Source organism: Anopheles ziemanni, chromosome 2, assembly GCF_943734765.1.
Source record: "Anopheles ziemanni chromosome 2, idAnoZiCoDA_A2_x.2, whole genome shotgun sequence".
Classification (NCBI taxonomy): domain Eukaryota; kingdom Metazoa; phylum Arthropoda; class Insecta; order Diptera; family Culicidae; genus Anopheles; species Anopheles ziemanni.
In genome coordinates this window covers 73,105,172-73,131,859 of record NC_080705.1, presented here as the reverse complement: position 1 = coordinate 73,131,859, position 26,688 = coordinate 73,105,172, and the positions used below count along the sequence as shown (strand labels likewise).

At 44.8% G+C, this 26,688-nt stretch overlaps 4 protein-coding genes across 4 annotated transcripts; 2 read left to right on the top strand and 2 right to left on the bottom strand.

The window, feature by feature from the left end:
• Nucleotides 1–537: 537 nt before the first annotated feature.
• Nucleotides 538–3,276, bottom strand: LOC131294301 (protein rogdi; the record flags this gene model as incomplete). Its single annotated transcript, XM_058322348.1, has 5 exons — nt 538–774; nt 1,190–1,678; nt 1,760–1,963; nt 2,673–3,075; nt 3,176–3,276. Coding segments are annotated over 5 exons (1,266 nt in total), but the record flags the coding sequence as incomplete, so codon positions are not given.
• Nucleotides 3,277–15,358: 12,082 nt separating this feature from the next.
• On the top strand, nt 15,359–20,279 carry LOC131294300 (troponin C). Its single transcript, XM_058322347.1, has 4 exons — nt 15,359–15,425; nt 18,060–18,203; nt 18,277–18,528; nt 20,254–20,279. The coding sequence occupies exons 1-4, from the start codon at nt 15,359–15,361 to the stop codon at nt 20,277–20,279; spliced, it is 489 nt and encodes a 162-aa protein (XP_058178330.1).
• An 847-nt stretch (nt 20,280–21,126) lies between these two features.
• Nucleotides 21,127–23,247, bottom strand: LOC131294299 (putative sodium/calcium exchanger 7). The gene is made up of 7 exons (XM_058322346.1): nt 23,176–23,247; nt 22,891–23,111; nt 22,403–22,818; nt 21,968–22,294; nt 21,542–21,895; nt 21,400–21,467; nt 21,127–21,333 (listed from the first exon to the last, which is right to left on the bottom strand). Exons 1-7 carry the CDS (start codon nt 23,245–23,247, stop codon nt 21,127–21,129), a joined length of 1,665 nt encoding a protein of 554 aa, XP_058178329.1.
• A 143-nt stretch (nt 23,248–23,390) lies between these two features.
• Nucleotides 23,391–25,298, top strand: LOC131294298 (mitochondrial sodium/calcium exchanger protein-like). The gene is made up of 4 exons (XM_058322344.1): nt 23,391–23,645; nt 23,709–24,474; nt 24,555–24,911; nt 24,985–25,298. The coding sequence occupies exons 1-4, from the start codon at nt 23,391–23,393 to the stop codon at nt 25,296–25,298; spliced, it is 1,692 nt and encodes a 563-aa protein (XP_058178327.1).
• Nucleotides 25,299–26,688: the final 1,390 nt, after the last annotated feature.

Genomic DNA, 26,688 nt, shown 5'->3' with positions numbered 1-26,688 from the left:
TGGCATACTATAATGTACTATTGAAGGTTAATTAATTTACTACTGTGCTGCAGCATGATGTCGCCGGTTTCATTCATGATTCGTGATTCCAATTCTGTAAGTACCGCCCGATAATTTGGGATAGTTGTCGTGATCGGCGAGAGGATCGTGTAAGGAAAACATGTGGAAATATCCCGTCAAACCATCACGTTTTCACCGAATCCAACTTTCTGATAAACCGGACGAGTGCACGATCCATACCGTGCCGATTCCCGCTTATCCACAGACCCGCAGTTGGATGGGACAACGGGCAGAGGGATGATGAATATGGTGATAAAAATGCATTAATGGACACTATGCTTATGTGTAGTCTGCTTAATCTAATGCAATAACAACGGGAAGCGTTTGTTTAGCAACAAACATCCGAACACATACACACACACGCATCAACAATCGCCCAGTTCGATGGGACAAATGACCTACGCCAACAGCATGTGGGGAACAGGTATAACGCGACGATCGACTCCATCGCAGTGTACCCTTCTATCTCTAACAACGCGAAGATTGCCCGAGTTTTAGTTTGCGTGTCGAATTTGTCTCTCATTTTCCCCCCATAGCTTTTCACCACTTGCAACCGGGCAACGACCAACGGGACGGTATGGTGATCTACGATGGGCACGGAAGCGGCACTCGGCATGTAATGCATCCGCAAGACCGGGTACAGCATCAGTAGGACAGTGCCGATGGCGAGCGGGAGCCGACAGTAAAATCTTTATACTGCGAAAATACTGATATCTGAAAAGATAGATAAACAGAGCCGGGATTAGAAAGGAATTATTGAAAAAAACGGGTTTTTCATAACCCTAAAATTAGCACAAATATGAGTCACTGTGATACTATCGTATGTGTCAATCAACTGTTGATAAGAAAATTCCCGCTATCGAATGCTACCACCTACTTCGGGAGCTTATCTGAAGGGCATCAAACAAAAGCTCTTATCGTCCATTATCCGTACTGTCAGAAGTAAATAACTTTGGACCATTTTCTGCCACGTTCGATGACGGGGTGAGACCTCGTGCCCTGCCGAGATTCCGTCACGCCATGATGACCGTTTTCATCAAGTGTAAATTGATCTAATTGGCATAACTGGTTATTGCAGGCGTCATCGACTGTTTCGTTTTAATTTCCCCTCTCATCCTCCAAGCATTACCTTATCTTTCAGCTGCTGACAAAGTTGCAACGCGACCGTAAACAGCACCAGCACCTCGTTCAGCCACGGCACCGAACACTCCGCCTGGCACGAGTCGAACTTCATCGTGCCCTGGAAGTTCGTCAGCTGGTACGCGACGAAGATCAGCTTATGGCTCTGGATGTAGAAGCTGATGGCGAGATCTTCCGGCAGATTCGGCGAGAGCGCCTTCATGTTGCGGCCCTTCATCAGCTCCTCGATGGGCTTCTTGCGCGGGACGACGAGCGACGTGCGACCGCGCTGCAGGGCCCCAAGGATGTTGCCCAGAATGTGCAGCACCTCGTCGGACGTTTTGAAATGGTACGAACTGTCCACGTTGTCGATATGGTTGATGGCCTGCTGCAGGTGATTGGCCGCATCCTGCACCTGCTGTATCTTCCACGGGTAGTCCTGCGTGATGGAGGTCCGCTGGATTTGCTGCTGCTGGCGCTGCACCTTAAAGTTGATGTCCTAATGGGAGAAAGAAAACAAACGCGCATCATTCATCCATCCGTAGGGAACCATTCCATTAGTGGGCCGCATTTTACTTACCGCATGCGTTATACTATCCCCGGTTAGAGTGACGATACATTTCAGCTGCTCCGGGGCGGCAGTAAGGACGAACTTGTCCTGCTTCTTGCCCTCGTTACCGTACAGCGGGACGGGAAACCGGTGGGCACACTCCACCAGTATGGCGTGCAGTTGCTTCAGCACCGAGTGCACCTCCTCGTGCAGTACCCACTCGAATTCCACCTGCTGTGACGATCACGACGGGCAACGAAACACCGGACCAAACACACAGCGGGATGTCGATGGAAAATGGTAATGGAAATTGAGAAACGGAGGAGGCCAGAAGAAAAACTGATTAATATTACAACGATATTCAATTATCACGCTGAACATTCAGGTTCTAGTGCGACGATCTGCCCGGAGCCCAAGTGGACACGCCATCAACTCTTCAATGATGAATTATTGTACAGCAGACGAAGGACATCGCGGGTTGCAGCGACACAAAAGTGAACAACCTTGTAGATAAATTTAGCCTACTCAAGCAGCAGGCACACTATCAGTGCCAACACACCATCCATGGTGGGGCGCCTTGGTGATAGTTTGCACTGTGCTGATAGATGCAAACGACGATAGTAGGCGGCGAAGTGGGTAGTTTACTAGGCTTTAGCAAAACAACAACATTACCATCCCCCATACGCCCCCCGCCCAGCCAAAGCGTTTAGCGGGTGAAAGATATAGCTTCAATCGCGGCGATTATGCATAATCGTCGACCTGGAATGAATTATTGGCATGTCACGCTAGGTTCACCGAGACAGCGGCTCGAAAGCAATGGAAACGCTCTCCTTGTCACGCCGATTATGTACAATCGTGACGATCGCAACGGTCCCTGCATACTGATAATGAAACCCATCGACTTCCACAAGCACACCCCGTGGACGGCCGCTTGTTGACTCACCAGATTTAGGGCTTCCTCCTTCTCGCAATCGGCCATTTTCTGCCCTACTTTACGCTGCGGTGGCGGACGTCGGTTGTACGGTCCGCTACCAACGGACCCGTAGCTGGTGTTACTCGTCCGAACACTACTGCTTCGCTCGAACTCCCCCGCAGGCCGATTACCCGCGCGTCCGTCGGTCGGGGCGTTCCTGGGAAGGGATGACGATGACGATGGGCCAAAGATGTTCTCCAAGTAGCGCCACCGTTGTCCCGCCGACGACGAGGGGCTCGGCGTTGAGAAGGTAGAGGTGGCGGTTCCGCTGGAACTGGTGTCGGACGCGTCGAGCGGCTCCGAGAACGTTACCTTCACCCTTTTGCCACTCTTCCGCCGGGAGTGCGGTCGGCTGAACCAGTTCGATCCGCTACTGTTGTGTGATGCGCGCAGAAATCGACGGAATCGAAAGAAAACAACAATAAACGCACTCTTAGTACAGTGTCGGATGCAATCACTTCGAAGAGCTTTACGCAATCAACACGATGGCAGCCCGCAAAGGCAAGATTTTCGCAGAAAAGAGCGAAAAATGCACAAACAAACGAGACGAGCACCACGCACGAAGTGATAGAATGGAATGTTTTGGTTTTCACTGAAAACTAGTGTTGGCAGAATCACGATTCCGAAGATCCGAAGATTCAATCCCTAGACGGATTCCAAAGGCTTAACTCGATTGGGATTCGAATCAGATTTGATTTCTATGGGACTTGATTTCAATCGATTTTGTCTTGATCCTGAAATATTTGAATCGACTTAAATTGATTTGCTGACGGAGTGACAATGGTTCAGACCAGGACCAGACCATTTTTACCGAATTTAGGCTTTGGATCAATTCAACCATTGATTTTCTAAACTATAACAAATACTGTGAAAAATCGGCAAGTTTGGTAAGCACGCATGATATGACGGATTGGGATTCGGATTCGACGATCCGGATCTCAGAATGGATTTGAATCGAAAGATTCGAACCTGGGTGTAGGATTCAGTTTCCCCATCACTACAAGCGTCAAAACATGACACAACCGCAGCATGCGTTAGTGTAACCTGCAGGTTTAGATACCTTGAACGACATTCTCCATGGATTGTACCGTTTCTGAAGGAAACGTGTTTTGAACGTTCAAAAAGCCGGTAATGTGAGCACGTGTTAGACCGACATATTTTGATTGATTTTTTCACGTGACATTTATTTTCTCGACATCAGAGAAGTGTCCCAAGAAGCTGACGAAACCGCGTTTGCTTTATAAAATTCTCAAACACTCATATACAAGTTAGGAAAACATTCTCACAACAAAACCCATTACGTTGGAACCAGGCTTATCTTCGCCACTGTAACCGCAAATTTTTTTTACTCAACGTTTTTCGAAGGAATCGTAACATTATCTGTAACAAAATTTTATCTGTGATCTTCTTTACTCAGTACCGTGACTCAGTAGATAAAATTCTGCTGCAGCCAGCAACAATCAAAAACACCCTCCAATTAGCTCACTACACTCGGTTCCCCCCGGCCGGCCGGTAACATTTCGACCAACGAAACTTTTCGATCTTCCGACGTAAGATACGGGTCAGGTTAATGTACCACTTAAAAGGCAATTCACGCAGGACTATGGAAACCACACTTAATATATCACGAGACTGGTGTTCCCGACATGGTTAAGGCAACAATGGGGGAATTGGGCACTTGAGTGGGGCGAGAGTGAAAGTGTGATTGTTGGCAGCTAAGCACCTGCTATCGCATATCATTAGCTAATGATTATGGCTTTATACTTACAATCGTAGCATTTTCTGATCCAGGGGATGTACCGCCGCAACTTGACACAATGTTCTTTTTTATGAAATTGGGAAAAACTACTCCTTCTCAAATGTAGGGAGAATGAAGTGAAGAAAGATAGGCAACAAAGAAAATAAGAGCAGCTTCTCCCGACGGTGGAATTTCGCGTTCCACAAAAACCCGCGTGATCAGCGCCCGCGTGCTCGATGTATCTCGTTCCTCGCTCACATGTACGGTTTTTCAGGGGTTCGAAATTTAGGTTCGATAATTGACAAAATCAACAGATATGATAAACAACTGGTACGCGCCGACTCTACTCGGTCGGTTCGAAAGACGGACAACCACGACGTCCTCGATCACAATTCGTTTGGCACACAACTAACTTAGACACCACAACACCACAAACACACACACAATCTCGATCACTAGTCTGGCGATCCACTGACGCCGATGCTGGATGTGCCAACAACCGCCGGAACCATTGGGACGACAATTGGCTGCCGGGTTGTTGTTCGGGCCGCTTCCACTGATTGACTAGTTTGTGATTTCGTTTCGTATTTACTGGCCGCACGGTTGAATGTTGATAACGGGCGCGCACCGCCGCGCATCCCTCCCCCCAGCTACCTTTCCAGCACCCGACCCGATCCGCCGTTGCTGATAAGCCTACGATGCTATCCGAGGCGCCTTATACTATTTCTTTCCACCAAATCAGCTGGACCATGTGATGCAGATATTCGTCGTGACCTTCGCCGTCGTGACAGACAGGTAGCACACACCGACACACACACTTACGGGGCCTGGATAGGGGGCGCGGGTGCTGTCCGCAGCTATTAATCAAGCGGAACATGACGCATCGCCGTTCCACGATCGTGGATTCGTTGTCCGATGCTCCCCGGAAAGCACCGGCGTGGCGTGAGTGACAGCTGCCGGTGGAGAATGATTAGACAGACGATGGAAAGCAAAGGTTACGTCCATACCTCCCTCCCACCCCTGATGGTCCTGGTGTAAAGTTAACATCTCTCGAAGGGTCACCACCTTCCGCTCATGGTTTTGGTAATCAACCGCAGCAGCATCTTTCTCCGTCGAAAATTAACGCTCAGCATACAGCACCGATACGATCGTTACGCTCTATGTTGATTTATTGCTCCGGCTCGGCATAGTACGAATCTTTTTAGCAAGAAAAGCAAACATACACCAACGGTTTATTAGCAAGCTCCTATCAGTTTTTAGGAGGATGTTTTTTTTCGTTTGAAGAGCTGTAATAAACGTTGTTGCTTCTATATAACATTATCAGCTATTAATTTAGCATTGGTATGATCACATAGCGCGATGTTTCGACATATCAATTCACATTCACATTATGAATTGTTTAATGCAAATATTGCTCCTTAAGGTGTTTAATAAATTTATAAAGAATAAAATAGAAAAGTTTGATCAGCAACAGTTAAATATATGCTTATGTGTGACAAAACATGACGAATCAATCCTAGTATGTTTCATGGCTAAGGAACCCATAGAAATTGAACAACAAAGAAAAGGTAGAAAATATGAAAATTATGCAATATCCCAATTGATAATTTATTACATGATATAGTGCTAACAATATATTGCAAAACATAAGACAAAATTGTAAAATTTTGTATGATTCAATAGTTTAGTTTAGAAATAGTAAAATTGGATGCTAAGGGCCACTGATAATACTCTAAGAGAATGATTTTCAAAATATTTAATTCTTTTTAAGTCTAATTAAAACAAACCATTTCAACATATTTTTTCTGGGGTTTAGTTCATAGCATATTTAGAAGGTTAGATAATATTGAAAGCTGGGAAGTAAATCATCAACTCAAAAACAATAAATAAAAGTGCATCTGCAGTAGTTTGACTTCTAATCCGGTACCTTTTACCAACCATTAGCCATCATGGACGATAATTTAACAATTTCAACGGCTTTCCACCTCACCCGTTTCCGTTCCATCGGCTCCTAAGGCTCACTCCCCACCACCCAACCCACGAGCCGACCGCTTTCCTCGCTTCTCACCTCATCCACATTCGAGACAACGCGATCGCGAGAACAACTTGTTGGATGTCATAAATAAAGCTGGAATTATCTTTTCGCCTTCGGCGCGACGGTGGCGGTGAAAAATCATCATCATCACCATCATCATCATCGTCCGCGCGCAGTCTGGACTGCTGGCGTGGGTGGATGGGTGGGAAAATTCGCGCACGAGCTCACACAACCTCCGCCCAACGCATTCAACGTCGGTGTAGCGTTCGGTGACGCGATGATGTCAACCCGTGTCGGTGAAACCTCCCGGTTTCCTCCAGTTGCCGGTGGGACGGTTTTTCTTATACAAGTCGTTTCTCATCCAGCGTGACCCCGAAAGGTGGTAGTAACATAAAAAACTAAGGTGCATTAGAGCGGCGTACGATGAAAGTTGCTCGGTGCGTGCATACAATCGAAAGGGAGACAAGGATTTAGTAAGGACATCGAAAAGGGAGACATTTTCTAGCACGTTGGGGATGAAACATTTTACTTAAACCATGCACAACGTTCCACTCGCGCAAATATATTTTCAACAGAAAATTCAACTACCCTATCATCAGTCAGCAGATGGACGGCCATCGTAAATCTCCAACAGATGGTGGTTTTCGTTTGGCTGCGAGCCACTGAAGAGAATGAGAAAACGAGTTGTCTTACTTTCAGCTGGTACAGATTGTGGCCAGTTTATGAACTGCTAATTGTGATCCCATGGCAATATTGTGGCAGCGTGCGGTTCAACTTACTAGCGGCACAATGAAATTATTGCTTTCCTTGGGACACCAGGGAGGTTTCTACTTTAAATGATATTTTTTAACGAATTTGTAATGTTCATTATGGTTATTTTACACTAAGCACTGATTTGAAACAAATAAACATTTTGTTTTCATTTTTTCCTATTTGAAGCCTAATGGAGAAACTTTTGTTGCTCCTCCGGAGGTTTCAAACTCATTTCACGATCAAGGATCTTACACACCACGGAAACCTTGGACATACCAGATCAGTGCACTTCACCCTCAAGCGCGACAACAACCAGTTTCGAGCTAGCGTCAGTATGTCTCAAACAAATTCTTCTAGCAGAAACACAATAAAACAAAGAGCCAACGAGAAGATGACAAGTGCACGACAAGCTGAACCGGCTGTATCGGTAGTCCACTTTGTTCGGAGTACGTTGCTCAGGGAAAACAAAACCACAACACTGCACCGCGTTTTGTGTGGGAAAAAAACGAGTGTGGCGGGGGTGGTGAAAAAAAAGGCCTGATGTACTGTTCCGCGGCGCTACCGGTACGACGCACGACGGTTCGTAAAACCTCCGTATTTAAAAATAGACCCACTTCCAACGGTTATGATTTATGCGTCCCGTAGTTTCCGAGAAACGATAAACGGATGACGGCATCGGAGCCGAGCTGACGGTGGAAAACCGACCCAACGGTGGTCCCGCCCGGACACCCGGTTTGTCGTCGAACGGAACCGATCAGCGAATTGATACAGCTAATGGCCGGTGACTGTGGATGGGTTGAAGCTCTTCAAAAGATCGCTTTGAATGGGATCGAGTTGGTTTTTGAGCACATGAGGTAGAGTTTGAAGTTAAAGGAATCGTTATATCTTACAAGAAACGATCAATGGCTTGTGGCGAAATGCTATAAAGGGGTTTAAAAAAGTTGATGTCAGGATGAATTCCTTCAACTAACAAAAAACTATTTTAAGATAGAATGAAGACATACAACACACCAATTTTTTAAAATTATTTTTCAAATCATTATGTTAAATTAACTAAAAGAGGAATACAAACCCATCTCTTAAAAGATACCAGTTCAATTTTGATCATGAAAGATATATTTAATCCTTTGAAAAGTATTAGTATTGCACTGAATATATCTCAAGATTCAAAACTTACATATTTAATCAAACTTTGAAGTCAACATAGTTATCAAATAGTATTTAAATTTGACACGTTCCTGACTAATTTAAAAAACACAAACAATAATTAATATTTTTTCTTAAATTGTTGATCATCACTTGATTGCAAAAAGAGCAAACGACATGATTTAAACAAAATTTGTTTAAGATTCAAAAATCTACCCAACCATGTTTTGTTGTGTAAAATGAATGATGATCGAAATGTATTAAGTTTTCATGTTTATTGATTACTTTTACAACTTGTCTTATGTTATGTCGTTTAACGCGAAATGCACTTATTTAGAAATTGATTTGATGTGTTTAAAGTGTTTTGCTTGGTAGATAAATATACTCGTGTGTCTTTGAGAATTTATTGGAGGTTCAATAAATATGTAACATGGTTACATGTTGGTGTTCAAAACCTTCAACATTGGAATATACCGGACTAACGCAATTTTCAATTTATTATATTTTTTTTTATAAGTAACAATTGAACAATGTAACAATTGAAATATTCAGTTGGACCTGTACAGCGTAAGTTTGGATAGTCAGTCCACAAAGAAGATGCTTTTACCTCCAAATACATGCTTTAACTCACCCACCAACGCCGTGCACAGCAGGTGAAGATCGCCCACAGCTGAGTCGCCGCGGGAACTCACGTCCTCGGCAGCACATCGGTTTGATTTACACCGGACAACAATACAAAACGGTCGGTCGCGGCATTTAAGGAGATACCAGATACCGAAGAAAAGAAAAGATTCCCCAAGGCAACCGTACGCAAACAAAAACCAAACAAGTGGTTCAAAATCTTGCAGAACGGCCCCTCGGGGACTACTAATCAGGCTGGCTGGGTCGAGAAAAACATCCCATCACGAGTCGAACGGTTGGCACGCATGAGTGTGCGTCTGTTTGGCGGGGTGGTTTTGGGGAAAACGTTTCCCCGCCTCCGTAGGTGGACGCAGCAATAACCGGCCGCAGAGACGGGCGAAGTCATGGCGAATTGAATAACCAATAAATATTATGATTAACCGTAATGTACACAATGTAAATAAACGATTTGGATTCTCGTTTTTTTTTTTTGCTTTCTTCTGTTTTATGTTTACTCGCTTCGCCAACCTGACGGAATTTTCCTTCACGCCCATAGTTCCATGCCGCGTGCAAATGGACCCGTGATTGCAGTCGCTTTCCAAACGGTGGGAAGACAACCAACTAGGTTTCCCGGACTCTTTGGCCGCATTGCCCGCACAATGTGTGGTTTCGAGATTTAATTCTTTGACCAAACGACGCAAACAGTTGTAAGTCCATTTCAAGCGGACCAGTAGGTGAAACGTCGTTTTTCTTTCTTTCTGTGGAAAATACACTTTGAAAACACCTTTCCAGCGTGGGTTTTCCTTCGTCGGGGTCGAGTTTTAATCGCAACCGTAGTGTAATAAAAGAACACTGTTTTCATTTGACACCTGCTTTCAATGCAATATTTTGGAGGATGATTTGTTGGTTGCTTATTTTTCTTTCTTGAAAGATTTGTTTTTAGACCACAAAGCGATCCGCTCTCACTTTCCCCGTAATTTGCCAATTAAACTTGGTAGTTGAAACGATAAAAGGCAAAAGCGAACACAAAGGTGTTCTTTCATTCAAACTCCTCCGTAGCGGATTTCCTCACATTGACCCACATTGGCGCCATTTTGCGCATCGCTGGAACTGACCAGCTCCGAGATGCACACTGCGCCCTGCAGGCGGTGCACTTTGCGGTCAGACATTTCCGACTCGAAGTCCGGCGAAGCGCGAGCATTTTCCTCGGTGCAGCTATTTTTACCGGCCACCTTTCGACGGTGGAAAACCGGGCAATGACTACGGCCACGCGTCGATCTCAATCACCCTCCCTTTCCCTTCGTTCTGCCCACCGAAGAGTGAATGCAGAACACCACCCTGGAAGAAACGGGTTCCTTTTGGGTCGTACACTACTTCCACCAGGTTTTCCCGGTTTCCTTTCGGCGCTGCGCGGGGGTGGGCCAATTAAGCCGGCTAACTGCGACACTTGTAGCGCACGAAACACACGTCCAAGTCCTTTGTGCGCCGCCAGGGACAACCTTGAACCGGTTTAAGTGGCCACGGGAAGGTGAGAAAGCGACGGTGGACGATCACTTTGCTGAACGTGCGCCGATCGCTGGATGCAGTTGCACTTGCAACCTGTCACCTGTCAATCAGCCAAAGGTTCACCGATGGCGGACGAACAAACGCCCTTCAGATGAGCTACTTTGATTCATTTCTTTAATAGGTCTTAACGAAAAATAAGAGCAGAAACGAACAAAATAATTTCCTTCTCGGCGGAAATGGAACGGGAGCGAGCGTTTGGGCCGTTTTAAAAAACGTTAAAAAGTGGAAAGAAAACTCATATCAACTAAATGGAACAAGAAAATAACCTTCTTATGGTTATTCTTAACAGTATCAACAAGGTCAAAAAAACAATGATAACCAGAAGGAACGTTTTGCAAAGAGTTGACGTGAGGGAACTCTCGTAAAAATGTGCCATTCATTCGTGTCAACTCGAGAGGTATTTTCCTGTTATTTATTAACTGTTTGCAAATTCCTTAAAATCTTACTGATGAATTTGATGGCATATTTTAATGCATTCTGCTGGCCGAGAGTAGGGTCAAGGCTCGCATTTCTCAAGGCATACGGAAGGCACTTGACATTTTCTTGAACCAAACCCTTACTTCATCATAGCAAGCGTGTAGTGTAGCCATTTGCTGCAGGTGCTCTTCATTCTAGAATTTATTATTCTACTCTTATGGATTTGTTTTTCTTACCATGAGATCACGATGCAGCGATCGTGTGTTATGCCAATACCAGTTTTAACTGGTTGCACGAACGTACGAACTATTTCTAATACACGAAAGAAGCACGACACAACGCTCTCAAAGGCAATAATTTGTCAAACTCGCTCACGTTCTATCTCGGTTGTTCCCAACCTCCCCGTTGGGGTCAGGCCTAAGAAAACATTCACCCAGACCGTTGGCAGGAAGAAAACAATCATTACCGTACATCATTCGGGGGGTGGTGCTACGGTGTTGGTTTGTTTTTTCTTCCCTCGTCTTGCAGCGCAGATTGGACAAATTGTACTCTAGAAACGTAAAATGAGAAAACCCTCGAACGATCGGTGAAAGGCACGTTGAAACGACATCGTGGTACACGCGACAATGTATTTTTGCAAACAGATTTTCCAACCCCTCCCGACGGTGCGAGATTTCCCTCCGCGAGTAAATTATTCATCCTAGGTTGAGCAGACGTGGTCTCACTTCATTCAGCTTTTTAAATCCGAAATAAATTGCTCTATCACCTGCTGCCTTTTCCGTTCGCCCCATCGACATCGCCTTGTTTCTTTCTTCCCGTATTTTTTTTAGTTGTTTTTCTTCAGGTTTTTTTCCTTTTTAATGCGGAATGTCAGCCGACAGGCCGCGCTGCATCGCGATTAATCACGAAAAAGGGGCAAATATTTTTTGGGGCTCGTCCGTTTGGGACGCAATCGCATTACTTGACCGGCTAGCCACGATATCTGATACGCAGCAAACAAGAGGGTAATTATCCCTCACTCGGCTCAGATAATATCGACGATGGTGCAGCCAGTTGTAATTCACCATTGCGATGTTATTGCTTTTGACGAGTCGCATTCGCCGACGAAACCCAATACGAGCAGGACAATCCCACCAGTCCTTTCAAAATAACCTAAAATTATAGTTTTCTAGTGGTTTACACCGCCGTGAAGGAAGGTTATTGTTGGTCAACAAAGCTCCCCGATCCCCGTGTGGCCTGTTTCCTCGTGGCATTGGGCGGTTGTTTTCCCCCTTTGGATGATCACTGACGTGTTGTTGTTGAGCACGCAAATGAAAATTAACATTGACACCGAAGAACCTATTTTTCTCGTTGGTGCGTAGCTGATGTTCGAGAAAACTCGACAAACTGCGATTTCCCATGTGGTGCACAGCAAAATATTCTCATAATAAGATGTTCAATATACACGAGTGGTAAACAATCGAGATAAACAACAAACGTAAAGTAAAATACGTTACATTCAACAAATAGCTCTACTATCAGGGGAAAGTTCTACTTCCAGGTCGAAGCGAAAAGCAGAATACAAAATATTCCTTGTACAAACCGACCTAAGCTGACATTTTTAAATACTAATTTATGAAAACACTTAACACGCCGAAATTCAACGTATTGGATCATTCGTTGATCCATTGTAATGTCTGTATTTTTAACATGTGGCCAAAATAATGTACTAAATTGAACTATATTTTAGTGCGTCCCAAAACTGTAGAGTTCCAAAACTGATCTACTCACGATCACTAGCACCAAAGAATTTAAGTTTTTAAATGAGGGCAAACAAGATGATCAATAGCAATGCCAATGATAATAAAACGGATTATAATAAAACTACCCAAATAAACACTCCACTTCGTCCCGTAAATTGTTCTGTACGCGCTGTAGTTTAAGCTATTGATTTTAATGTGGCAATTTCACGTTGCGAAATATTAGTTTTCTTTCAAAATACACTCAAGCGTAGGAGAAGAGAGTATTGAAGTGTAAACGTGGCTCAGTTGATAATGTAAACAAAGTGCGGATTAAAGACCTATTCGTTGGTAATTACACGTAAATATTGCGGGCCACAAAGGTAAATTAAAAATCATGAATAACCAAAAAACATAAATTAAACAAATGCATATTTTAAATATATTTGGCAGCTTCAATTATCCAGCAGTCGCAATGCCAATGCTCCAGTTGCAGTTCGTCTCACAGCTGAAAATCGTATCCCAGCGGCAAACCCGGCCTCGAGCTCGAGTCGACACTCATTAATCTTCCGGCGAAAGGCGCAGGCAGGCAGTCGACCCAGTGTGTTTACATTCGATTGACCCGGCCGCCCTTCACACGCCAGTGCTACCGCAAACATTTTCCCGCGACCGTCCGCGTAACAAAAGTCAACATCGGCTGCATCGGCGGCGCGAACCCAAATGGCTACACAACGCTCACATGCAGACGGGCGACGGTGCAACGTAATTCGGCCTACATGATGCGGCGACCGATAGCAATACCGACCCGGTTCCATAAACGCAAACATTCTGACCGCCCTTAAGAACCAAGCGCGCTCCGTCTCGTCTCGATTTTCCGGGGAGCGTGTGGGAACACCGAGCTCGAACGGTTGGAAAACAGCTATAAGGGTGGACACGATCGCGGCTTCGTGCCCGCCGAACGACGCCGACATGTGTTTTTACCCCCCACACACACACACACTTAGGAGGAAAGTTCAACCAACAGAGTTGGTAGAAAGCGACTTTATCCACAACCCGATGAATGAAAAGAAAATCGCAGTCGCGATGGAGTGGGACGTAAGGGGTTCTGTTTGTCCCAATTTTCCGCCGGCGCGATTCCGCATGAAGCGCACGAGAAAATGCTACTGCTTTCGAGCCCGATTCTAGCCGCTGCAGTTACGCGCAATACCGCGATCGTTTGACCATCCCGTAGATACACACACGCGCACACACACTCGGTCGCTCTCTTTCCTTCTCTCTCTTCGAGACGGGAAGGGACGCATGGGGGCCATGTTTCCATTGGGTCAAGCTAATAAAAACCGTCCGTTCGTCCGTGGGCAGCAATAGTAGCGTTGGGAAAAGCGTGTACAGTGCAACGGAAAGCGATATTTGGGTCCATTCTTCAGGGCCAGCACAACCACCAGTGAACACAGCCAGTGTGGGAGAAAACCATATTAGCGCTCCAGGAGAGAAAACTCCTATAAGAAGTGTCGAGCAGCAGCAGCAGCAGCAGCACGAACCGAAAGGGAAAGCGATCAGGAAGCGAACCGTCCGACGATCAGTCGATAGTGTGCAGTCGTGTCGGCAGCATCATCCCGTGAAGCAAAGCTAGCGAAAGTTCTTCAGTTCTGTTCAGTGTTCTTCGAACTCACTTACAACACTAGCCATGGTTAGTAGATCAGCTTGGGAGTCGTTATTTGTGATCTGTGTGTCATGTGAAAAATTGAGTTTATTTTTGGAATCAAAACTGTGCTCGCTTCATTGCGATTTAATGGATCATAATTGTAATTTGAAAAGCAAGAAGTGGTAAAAAACAGTCAAAGTGAAATGGAAAAGTTTTCCAATATATTAAAAGACTATTTAAAATTATGCAATTTCAGTTAAAACAAGCAAAAGTGGATGTTAAAATAGTTGGAATGCCAAAAGCTGTGTAGCTACTACAATTTTTACCAATGAATTTTCTAGATTCCTGCAAGTGTAAAATTTTACAAAGCTTTAAAATACTAAAAGTTAATTTAAACAAAAGACAAAACAGAATTTTTTTTTAGTTAATACAAAAAAATCTTATAAAGAAATAAAAAAATTAGCTCTTTTAATAAATGATGTTCATAAGACTAAAACTAGGAAGGAGAAATAGTACATTTTTGAAAATACAGCTTTTAATTTAACACAATTTTTTCTTGGTAAAGGAAATTAAAAACAAACCAATGAAACAAAATTATATTACTCGGCCTACTAAGTTCGTCGATCTCCAGGATTTGATTAAAAAGGCATGCTAAACGAAACGAAGCACCAGGCGTCTCCATGTTGCATCAATAAAGTTTGGATGTAGCAATTTCGGGTTTCATGTATCGGATGGAAAAAAAACTCCCCGACAAGACAGACGAGAAATGGTGGACATGGAAAAAGAACACCGAAAGCCGAAAATCCAGGTCACCCGGCTGCCCTCCGGATTTTCCAACCAAAGTGTTTTTTATTTCCACGATGGAGACGCCCGGTTGGCGGTCGACACGGGGTTGACGCGGCTTCTTTTCTGTTTTGCGCGAGAAGTGGCCTTCGTCGCAACATGTCACATGGGGAAATACAATCCATTTTCCAACCCACCGAAGTGGTGAAGAAAAATGGGAAACGCTTGCTTCTTTACATGCCCCGTCCTCACCGAATCTCTTACGTCTCTTTCCAGGATGATCTCACCCCCGAGCAGATTGCAAGTAAGTATATTACAACACTTTCCAATCAAACAACACCCACTCGCGCGGGTTTGGTTGTTCTGCGTGAGGGGAAGGGGAAAATCATCACCAAGCAAGAAAAAAATACTACCACTAAAAAGTGAGGCAAACAGTGGCGGGAGGAAAAATATTAATAAAAAATGGCAGGCACATCCTTCAAAACCCTCCAAATGCGCCAACACGCTCGGGAGCGTTTCCAGTGACAAACATGGACACATTTCGAACCGCTCGAGGTGGGAAATGACCAACATTTAACATGGCCTATGACGTCGGTCGACCGTACGATCGGCCCGCGATCGGGCGCCATCTGTTTGTAGTGTGTCGTTTCTACTTCCATTTGCTTTCAAGTTCTATTTTCCTTCCACCAAAAAACACGCTGTTGCCAAAATAGCGTCCCACACGCTGGGGCCACGCGACACAAAGTCCTCTTCCTCAAGGTCTTTGCTACTCCGGTGTCGAACTGCTTCAATAGCACCGAGTGGCTAATGACTAATTGCCTGTATCCGGTCCGTCGCACGGAGGGTTAAGAAAATCGGCGTTTGGCGTCGGTTGCTGTTGGAAAAATCGCTACACTTGGCGTCCTCAATTTGTGAGCCAATGACTCGCAACCACCTGAGCCACTCAACACCGACCGTTTTCCACTTGCGGTTCAAACCGGATGGATGAGTTGTTTTGACTCGTCCTCGGACGACTCCTACCATGTGTTTTGTTTTTCCCAAACACCGTTCGGGGAAATCCATTCATTTCGAAAGACCTGCCCCCCTGATCGCTATTTTGACAGCCTTCACTCATCGCCCGGCAACGATCGGTATCGATTTTTCCGGTTTTTATTTTCCCTTCGGATCGTCACGTCACGTTTTTTCGAAGTGCTCCACATTTTTCCGCTTTTCTCCACCGGGTTATTTACCGGTTCTGGTGGTTGTGAACATTACTCAACAAATACGTTCCCTTGGTTTGCGTTTCAGGCAGTCTTTTATTTTCCCGATCAATCCTGACTCATGCGATCAGTAACCCAAATTTGTTTGGATGTTTCTCCGCTCTTCCAAAGTACTGAAAGGGAACCACCGCAATTACTTTTCTCGACCACAGACCCCTGTCGACAGAAAGGAAATGCATTGAAATCACAACGACTGGTAAAATCTTTCCCAAAAACCACCCCCACAGGCCAAAGCAAACCCAACGTGACGTAGAGGAACGATTTCGTTCCATTTGCAACTGGTCCAAAAATAAGTTATGGATTATCCCTACGATGGCAGTCACGAACTCTGGCCAATTTTAGCGAGTTTGTTTTGGAAGAGTGAATGCTTGTTTTTTTTTGTTTGATTTGTTTTGGTGTTCGTATCGTTTTTCTCTCCATCGAACATGGGTTTTTACCCTTCACCCACGTCCAGGACGAGTTGGTATTAGTTGGTGGGAAGTTTATTTATTACCTACGACTGAAGGAAGCGAAATAAATTCCGCCCAATCGTTGTGAGTAATGGAAATTGTATTGTAAATGGCATTTGAATGTGCCAATTATTTCGTTAAACCAGAGGTTCCCACAGTCTGTTGAGAAGTTGACTAATTATTTTATTCCAATTAGTTATGAAAACTATATTTTATTCTCTTTTTTTCTAAAATGAATTAAAACAGATATCAAAACAGTATTTTAAACCGATGGTAAATTTAATTTTGTTTTACACCGTCCAATCAGTTGCCAAAATTAAAAGTTGTAAGCTTAAAAACCTCAATCAGCATTAAGTCAAGGTGAATTCAATATAATAAACGGAAACAGATTTAAAAAAAAACGTAAAGCCATACTTAAATATCAACATAAAAGAGGGCATGTGAACAATTATAAACATTTCCGAAAAAAAATAATAATAAAATAAACAAATGGCAAAAAACGTAAGACATCAACAAGTCTATACAACTAATGAGAAACACAAATGTGCTACCTTAAAGAGGAAGAGAAACAATCTTCCCAAAGTTCATCGACCCCTCCCCGGGAGAGCCACGGAAACATAATATCCACCCCGAACCTTTCACGGTCCAATTAAACGTGGCCGCTTGGTTGCGAACATTTATTTCGCCGGCGACAACAAGCCACCCTGTTGCCATTGGCCCTGTCCGGTATGATCCTGCGAACAATTACCGTTTCAGCTGATCGTCGGGTTGAAGTGAAGCTGTACCTCGGTAGCACATTTTCACTTTCGTAAGCATGATCGGACCGAGCGGAGGGCCCGATTTGGCAGATGGCCAGGGCGAGCGGTGCGTGTTGGCGCTGGCGGAAAATCTCAGGCGAGCGAGTCTCGGGCAGACGTCGAGCAGACGATAGACGGCCGCTCGGTGGATGCTGTCCGCTCGATTGACATCGCTAATTGGGCGGAATTCGTTATTGGCACTGCCCGTCGGATGGACCGTGGCGAGTTAGATAGTATTCGCCGTCTCTTGACGGAACCCCCTCGCCTCCCGCGAGCCGTTTGGGACAGTTTTATTAGGTTTTAATGATTTCTCTACCGTGTTATTTCATTTTCAATTAATACACATCGACCGATGTGAACATCGACCATCCGTCCATTTGGCACTTGTTCGGCTTTCTAACCATCCGTTTTTAACCTTCTCCCCCCCCGGCAGTCCTCCAGAAGGCTTTCAACAGCTTCGACCGGGAGAAGACGGGCAGCATCTCGTCCGACATGGTGGCGGAGATCCTGCGGCTGATGGGCCAGCCCTTCAACAGCAAGATCCTCGAGGAGATGATCGAGGAGGTGGACGAGGACAGTGAGTATCCGGAAAACCCGCATCGCCAAGCTCCCGAATCACACCCATCGTTTTTGTTCCGCATCGTTCCCAGAGTCGGGCCAGATCGAGTTCGCCGAGTTCGTGACGCTCGCCGCCAAGTTCATCGTGGAGGAGGACGAGGAGGCGCTGCAGAAGGAGTTGCGCGAGGCCTTCCGCCTGTACGACAAGGAGGGTAATGGGTTCATTCCGACCACCTGCCTGCGGGAGATTCTGCGCGAGCTGGACGACCAGCTGACCGACGAGGACCTCGACATGATGATCGAGGAGATCGACTCCGACGGTTCCGGCACAGTTGACTTCGACGGTAAGTCCCTTGGCCACCGCTCTGACGTCAGTCCCACGGTCCCTCCCTCCCTTCCCGTTTGTAAACAAGACCAGCGCGACTATCATTCCCCAAAAAACCTTCCCGGTTCCGGATTACGATCCCCGATCGGGAAAAAAACGCCATCTCGTACGCGTAGCCATAACTTTGGTTTCACTCTCGATGGCCGCACGTTTGGAAAACATCGAAAACGCCATATGCCCCCTTTTATCGAGCGCTCCCGTGCCGGCGAAAACCCTTTCCCAAGCCGGAAAAGCGCACGCGAGTTGATGTTTACGAAATCGGACAAATAAACCTTCCGAATCTCGATCTCGGCTGCCACCGAAACACCGTTTAGACGAGTGTGTGTGTGTGTGTGTTAGTGTGTGTGTGTGGACCGCGCCATAGCCACTATAAACATCTCATAAATGCTAATAATAACAGCCACAACCTCGCCGGAACGAGCCCTTGCCAAACCGGTTGGCCAAGAACGTTTTTGGTGCGTTTGTTGTCGTCTTCGAACCGTTGTACGCATTGTGAAACGATTTCTCTTCGGTTTCCCAAACAGGGTTTGGGGAAAATTTAAACTGTTTGACGTTGGGTTTTTTTGGGAAGGAAGGAATCCATTTTGGAGGAAGATTTTTCATTCACAATAGGCTACCTTTGTGAGTTTTGAGTTTTATTCAAAGGCTAAACAGTATCAGACAAAGTAAAGCACCCTTTAAGCATGTGCATGGCTATGAACCCTGAACAACTCAGCCGTCTCATCCCGATAATGGGACTTCAAATTATCGTCATTCCAAGCATCTTCCTAAATGCCGTCCGCCGTAAAACTTTGCCACTTCTTTGCTGATCCGTGGTTTATGCGACCGTAAATCAGGCCCCAAAATTACGACCCATACTTGTAGCGTGCCGTAAATCATCAAACGAAGCACCATCATGTCTCGCGTACTTTTAGCGAAAGCCTGCACACAGGCATAGGCCCTCGGTGACAGGACGTTTCTGAAAAAAACGGGTCCTCCTCGGGGGGAGGATGTCGATCATCGCGACGGAACGGTCGATCGTAAACCGATCCGATTCGGGTCGGGAAAGAACAAAACCATTTCCCGACACCATTTTCCCCGTGTTCACGCTTTTTCGCGGTCGGTGAATCGCGAGGTCTCGTGTCCCACGGCACGTACGGTTGGCAAAAAATCTAAAATTAGTCCAGAGCGCTGAAGAGCAGGGGTGTTTCCATGGGGCCATTTTCCACGGGGTGGGATCGGTTTCATCGGACGTGGGGTGGAAATTTGTGTAGGACGTAAATAAAAGAGGACTCGGGACGTACATTGTCCAGGAAACCAACAGTTGGCCGTAGTTTGTCGGTTTTGTCTCAAGCGGTTGCGTCTTTTTTTGAAACTGTTGCCAACAAACTACATCCAGATGCGATTTGAGATTTGAACAGAGCAAAAAAAAAAAACCAACCCATAACTGCGTCCAACGGTCTTCGGAGGTGGTAGTAATAATTTCCAGGACAACATTAAACTCTCATTTCATGTTCCTCTCTGGTTGTGGATAGCAAACGATGCACCTTTCATTGGGTCGGTTATAAAAGGCAGCTGTTCGCTTAATGTGTCACATCTAGGCGACATCTTTTACTACAATCTTGGACCTGGACACAAACCCACAGCGATATTAAACTGCGATCAAATGTTCCTAATACCTCTCGCAATCTTTTTATTGTTTCAGAATTCATGGAGATGATGACCGGTTAAGTGCTCCATCTCCATCGTTCGTCCCGGAACTGACGGCGCATCGGGAGGCGAATTTTACTGCTAATCAAATGGTGCTACACCATCATACTTCGGTATCATTATTTATTGCATTCACACACATACACACACACATACACACTCAAACATACATACACTTTCAACTCCCTATTTTGTACCTTTTGGTCCAAAGCTGATAGCTTCCATTTCCAACGCTCTTCATTAGTTGTTTTCCCAAGACCACCACCACCTCGTTTCTTCCATCTATTGGGTGAAACAACCCCCCAGGGGGCGGACCCCGTCATCTTCCTTCTAGTCGATGCGATTGCTACAGTGTTGCTGGACTGTAGTTCTTTTTTCTTTTGTGAAGCGTAGCAAATTCTTAAATTAAGAATGGTGGACATCTTGGTCTGTCTGGCATCTCGTAGTGGAACTACCGCGCAAGTTTCGTGCAGATTTCTCAACCAGATTCTGCCGTCAGGTATTAGTTATTGGAAGATTTTTACTTTGATTCCTAGACTACACACTGTAGCACCTTTTTTTAAAACAAAATATAAACAACAACCACAACAAAACAAGATTGAGTGTTGCAAGAATTTAAATCCTTCGAATTATTTGATTTGATTTCTAATGTGTAAAACCATGAATTACCGACAACATTTATGGAGCAACTACTGTCCTAATTTTCACGAGTAAGCGCAAAGTTTTACACAGCGTTTCGCATTTGAACGACCTTTCTCGAGGCACTACTGTATTTGTCTTATGTCTTTTGTTTTCGTACTGTATTATTAATATTTAATAAAGTTACAAGTTTAATAAAGAACAGTGCACTTATGCTTCACGCTTCGGGTTAGGGATGATGATCCGTGCCGTAAGGGTGAATGAGTTCAAACTCGCCCAGGAAAGAAAAGATCAAAAACACCAGGTAGGTCACTATCATGCACAACCCGATGCTTCTTCGCCCTTGGAAATTGGTGAACAGCAACCCCATCCAGGTGGTCGTTAGGATTTGCAGTAGATACACTTCACAATTCTCTCCCATTACGCCTTTGCGAACCTACTTGTATAGGGGAGTTTAACAGAGATCGATTGTACGATGGAAAAAACCGCGCCTAACACTTACCTCTGCATCCAGATGGGGTTCACCAACCGCCTTAGCTATCAATGTAAGACCTAACCCGAGGCAAAGATCTAAAAGTATGAAAAAGATTGTGACATTGTACAATATTTTCTCTGTGATTTTGTCCTCACAAATGGACACATACTCAACAGTGGCCCACCGAAGCAAGCGGCAAACGCCATTTTACCGTATCCCTGGCGAGCTAGCGCTACGTTGGAGAACAAATCGCCGACACTGTTGCCCCAGGCGAGCAGCGACAGACCCAGGATGGACTTGGACAGCTTCAGCACGATCCCTACAGTCTCCAGCACGCTCACCACTTCCTGGGCCACGATGTAGATCACTTGAATGCAGCCAAGGAAGCTGAGCACGGTGAAGAGTTTGTGGTACCGTGGGCAGCGATCGGTACGTGAGGTCCAGAATATAGCCAGCACCCATGGAACGGACGCTAGAACAATCCAACAAGGCACAGGCACGTGGAAAATGCTCGTAAAAGCAACTAAAACCAAAAAGTGAAATAAAGTGATTATTATACAACTTCAACAGGGAAAGCATTTTTAAAGATACTTACAACCATTAACGAATGTAATGAACAGAGGTAAAGTCAAACAGTGCAAAATGTTCAGCAGCTTACACCAACCGTCACGCTCCGCTGTAACGTCCACGATTGGAATGGTAAGCAAAAGCACTAACACGAAGGGAACTTTCATAATGCAGAACATTCGCGACATCCAGCTTCCTTGCGTCCACTCATCCGTATCGATGGGGTTCAAATGAATCCAGAAATCCCGAAGCAATCCTTCATTGTCGGGTATGTTTTCTTCACGTTGAGGAATTGTCCTCTCTTGCACATGGACCGGTGCTGGTTCACGACGTCTAATGATAATTTCAGCTCGTTCTCTAAGATTTTGAAAGGACACGTCCATCTCGGGAACTTGCCCATGAAGTGATGCTTTCGAAAAAAGAAGAAGCACTCATTTTCAAAACCTTGGTATATAAATGAGACGAAGGAATTTACCTCTACGCACTTGACGCTTTGCCCGGATAAACTCCCAAACAACCAATCCTAAAAATACCACGTAGATTCCAATCAGCACCGAACTATCCAATAAGCTAAACCGTTCGTCGGATGCCCGATAAGTTATCCACAGGACAGCCACCACAAACAGGGCCAAATCCCTCGAGATTGCCCACGGTGCAAAGCTGAAGGGTTGTATTAGCAACACCACGCCACCAATCACACCGATAACGAATGCCGCCGAACCGAGCAGCTCGGAAAACATAAGCTCAGTATCGGCATCCGGGTTGGCGACGGCTGTAAAGAGATCCGGCGAACCATTACCAAACGCAAGAACAGTCACTCCAGCCAACGCTTCACTGATGTTCAACGTCTTTGCAATGGTGGCCAGCGTTGGACAAAAGCTGTAAAGCAAACATGATGACGATGAGCAGAAGCACGCAGAAGCAAGACACACAAGATCCTGGAATACCTACAACTGATCCGCAGTCGTACCCAGGACAACAAAATAGTACATGCAAACGCATAATAGTAGTAAAAATCCGAGCCAAAATAGGTACTCCCGGTCAGAGCCGATGGTACAGTACAGGAAACCAACGTAATTGAAGTAAAACCGACTTTCCGCGCACGATTCTGCCATCTCCACGAACTCACACTGCTCCTCGACACTTAGTTTGTGTAAGTAGGAACAATCATCCTGAAATTACATGGTACAAATGAGGCTGAAATCCAGTACAGTATTTGATAGATTAGGAACTTACAGCTCGAGGAAAGTTAACGTAGGTTGCATGCCGCGAAGAGCGTGTGAAAAGAGAACTCGTTTGATTACACATTGTTGTACGACAAACAACAATTTTATCCTGGCTTCTTTGATCAATTTGGACACTTTGGTTATTTCGACAACATGAACTGCATCAGAGTTGGCTGTGGTTAAAAGTTGTTCTTCAGTTCCAGTAACCAACTCCTGTCTATAAAGATGAGTTCCGGGAAGTTGTTAGATTTTTTTACCAACGATACGCCAACGTATGAAGCCCATCAGAATATAATCGTGTCCCTTAAGACTCAACCGTGCAGTAACGTGCATTCAGTACACGCGGATGAGAGGTGCCTTTTCGTGCAGGAAACCGAACATTGCCGTGAGTCGGCACATTACATCGATTATATGCACTTTATGTATTGCATAGTCGATAGCTCAAATGTGATCCTGTTTGGCCTCGCAGTAACAGGTCTGGTATGTAAGAACATCTGTTCCTATTGAGTAGTTAGTCATTAGAATCTCGTTTCCAATTCTTAGTGTTTGATAGCTCTGACGCTTGCGTGCATCATACACAACATCTGCGTTCGCCGTTACGTCGATGCGGTACTCTACGTGGCCAAGTCGTTACACCTGAACGAGTACATTGCAGGCGTCACGCTGCTCACCTACGGCAACGGACTCCCGCAGGTACTGTCCATGCTCAAGCAACACACAACCGGTGACACCGAGCTTATCTTCAACCAGTACCTCGGGACGGCCGTCTACCAAACTTCCTTCCTGGCCGCACTGGTGATCTCGATGAGGCGTTTTTACATCTACCCGGAAGTGATCGTACCGAACATTATCACCCTGCTGGTGACTGCCATACTTGTTGAGGCGTTCATGTACAAGGAACAGGTTGGGATCCTGAAGACGGTCATCTTGTTCGTGCTGTATGTGACATTCCTCTCGGCGCTCTACACAATTTCGCTCGTGCTTGACCGACAAGGGAACCGATCGCGAAGTCAAATAACTGTTCGAGATGCTTCCGGCAACGCGTTGGATATAAGTCGCACCGAAACTGATGGGAATGAAGGAGAACAGAATAGCATATGGCAAATATTGCGAACATTACGACGGGGAGGATTTCGTAACGCCAGTTTGTTTGGGAAGATTATCTCCCTAGGCAATTTGCTTATAGAAGCGATTACAGCGATGCTTCTCCCACAAGTGAACTATGGCTTACCGCTTCACGGCTGGTCGAAACATTTATTCACGGTCAATTTGAACTTGTTTCCCCTGTTCTTTATCTACACGGCTTTTGGTAAGTAAAACGTGTCAATATGAGACATCTCTAAGGGATCGATAAATAATACCTCTTCCTTAACATGTTCTGTTTTGTAGTTGATGTGTTGGACACACTGGAACTCGGATACGTTTGCCTTGGCAGTCTGGCGACAACGGTTGTATTAACAACCATTATTTATTGCACCACCAGAACCGACCGCAAACCATTTTTCTTCAACGCCTTAGCTCTTTTTACGGTGTTTGCGACCTCATATCTCGTAATGCTCCTGATGTACGAAATGGTGGCCATCCTTGAAACACTCTCCATCATTGCGAAAATATCTTCCGCTTCGTTCGTGATCACCGTACTATCCTGGGGTAACTGTTGGATCGATCTGGTTACCAGCATTACCTTGGCCAAACGAGGATATCCAAGGCTCGCGTTTGCTGCTTGTCTTGGTGGACCTGTCTTCAGTAAGTCCATCCTCTCCCATTGTCTCTCTCCGTGCGCGGTGCATTTCACTACACGATGTCGTTTTTCTTCCAGATATTCTGATCGGTTTATGTACGGTATTCTGTGTGCAGATGATACGGACCGGGTCCACCACAATCCATGTGCGCGATGGCACATCCGGTCCAACTTGTGCTGCGTATCTGCTGGTGATCACGCTAACACTGCTCCTCTCGGTGCTATTCTCCCGCTTCCAGGCTCGCACGAGTCTTGCTTTCTGTCTTTTCACGTTGTACTTCACCTTTCTGGTGTACATCGTGCTGTGCGAGTTTGAAATAACCCACGGCTATGGAACCGACCACAATGACGATGGCGAGTATTTCCTGGATAAAATTCCTAACCAAAGATGAAATGCCGTACTAACTGAAGACGAATACGAACGTAATATACGATCTACAAAACAAAGGTAATATTTGGCGCTTTATTTCTGTTTTATTCCCAAAATAGGTCGACAATAGTTGCTTTGCTTTATTTAGCTTTCAACGGTTTAAAAGATGAATAATGTATAATAACATTTCATACGTCCACTATTAGTTACTGCTTGCATTGATACATCTCCATTTTTCGTAGCTATTCTGTTATTGGTTTATTTATTGTTGTTATATGTTCGGCAATCTTCATAACTCTTTCATTCCCGCCTGACGACTGCCTCATTGCAACAACATGATCGTAACAGATAGAATTGGGTGAATTATACACGTTGTGGAATCTCTCATTTCATTTACTTCCATGCAATGGCAATTTGGACTGCTAATTATATGTTCTGTGTGCTCTCGAGCGTATCAAAGGTATTATTTAATCTTATTATATCCACATCGGATTGTGTAAGGATATTTACGAAAGCGAAAGTCAATTTCGCTATATCTCTTTGCTGCGCATTTATCACTTAAAGGCATTTGCTTCCGACAAATTGGCTCGAGTGCATGTAATTGTTTTGATTTTTATATAAATTCGAATTCGAATAATTCCATTTGGTTCCCAAATACCGATGCAGACGGACGATTTTGAAGAGTATACTTAAAAAAACAAATGATCATTGGGAATTAGGAATTGTTACTTATCCGCCCTACTGGTCTAAGTGTTTGCGGACTTGGTTTCTTTGAATGTTATTCTTCTGCACCATCATATCACATCCATTACAGTCATTAAAAGGACATGTCATTACCCGGTCACTCTAATGGTCATGCTTCCTATTGCTTGCTCTTCGTTTTCTATAAAGTTTGATTAAACGTGCAAACTGTGTGAAAGCAAGAGCAGTTCGTAGATAGTGGATTCGTGGTGATTGTGAGTTTAGGATTGATTAATAAAACCATATTTCAAGGTAACACAAAAACCTTTACCAAAACATTTGTTTGACCCGGAAACAGTATAATGGAAATAAACCACCAGACCAAACAAAAGATGTGCCTTTAAATTACAGTTAAATACAAAATGGTTTTACACATTGAATATTTACAAAAAAAAAAGTGCTAGACTAAAAGTGTTCTGGAGAAGTGGAATTCTTTGCATCTGCAACACTAAACATGTATATTTGGCGGGTGGTACTAGGTGGAGATCTATATTTTACTCTCAGCAGTGAAACGTATATATAGATTCATTTTCTCCTACACCGAGAAAAGACTATAATAAATGCTAGAGAAAACTACGTGGTCAGCAACGTGGGAAGCCTGTTGATTTTTCAAAAAAGTATATGTCGTCAACCAATTTAAATTCATTCCAGCGGATGATGATGGTGCAGAG

Bases quoted from the DNA above. Each gene is read 5' to 3' on its own strand.
- LOC131294300 (XM_058322347.1), top strand. From the start codon at position 15,359: ATGCCCCGTCCTCACCGAATCTCTTACGTCTCTTTCCAGGATGATCTC. The intron at 15,426-18,059 runs GTAAGTATATTA...CCCCCCCGGCAG, and splicing joins CACCCCCGAGCAGATTGCAA to TCCTCCAGAAGGCTTTCAAC. The intron at 18,204-18,276 runs GTGAGTATCCGG...CATCGTTCCCAG, and splicing joins CGAGGAGGTGGACGAGGACA to AGTCGGGCCAGATCGAGTTC.
- LOC131294299 (XM_058322346.1), bottom strand. From the start codon at position 23,247: ATGTGTAATCAAACGAGTTCTCTTTTCACACGCTCTTCGCGGCATGCA. The intron at 23,112-23,175 runs GTAAGTTCCTAA...ATGTAATTTCAG, and splicing joins ACGTTAACTTTCCTCGAGCT to GATGATTGTTCCTACTTACA. The intron at 21,334-21,399 runs GTAAGTGTTAGG...CTATACAAGTAG, and splicing joins AACCCCATCTGGATGCAGAG to GTTCGCAAAGGCGTAATGGG.
- LOC131294298 (XM_058322344.1), top strand. From the start codon at position 23,391: ATGAGTTCCGGGAAGTTGTTAGATTTTTTTACCAACGATACGCCAACG. The intron at 23,646-23,708 runs GTATGTAAGAAC...TCCAATTCTTAG, and splicing joins GCCTCGCAGTAACAGGTCTG to TGTTTGATAGCTCTGACGCT. The intron at 24,912-24,984 runs GTAAGTCCATCC...TTTTTCTTCCAG, and splicing joins TCTTGGTGGACCTGTCTTCA to ATATTCTGATCGGTTTATGT.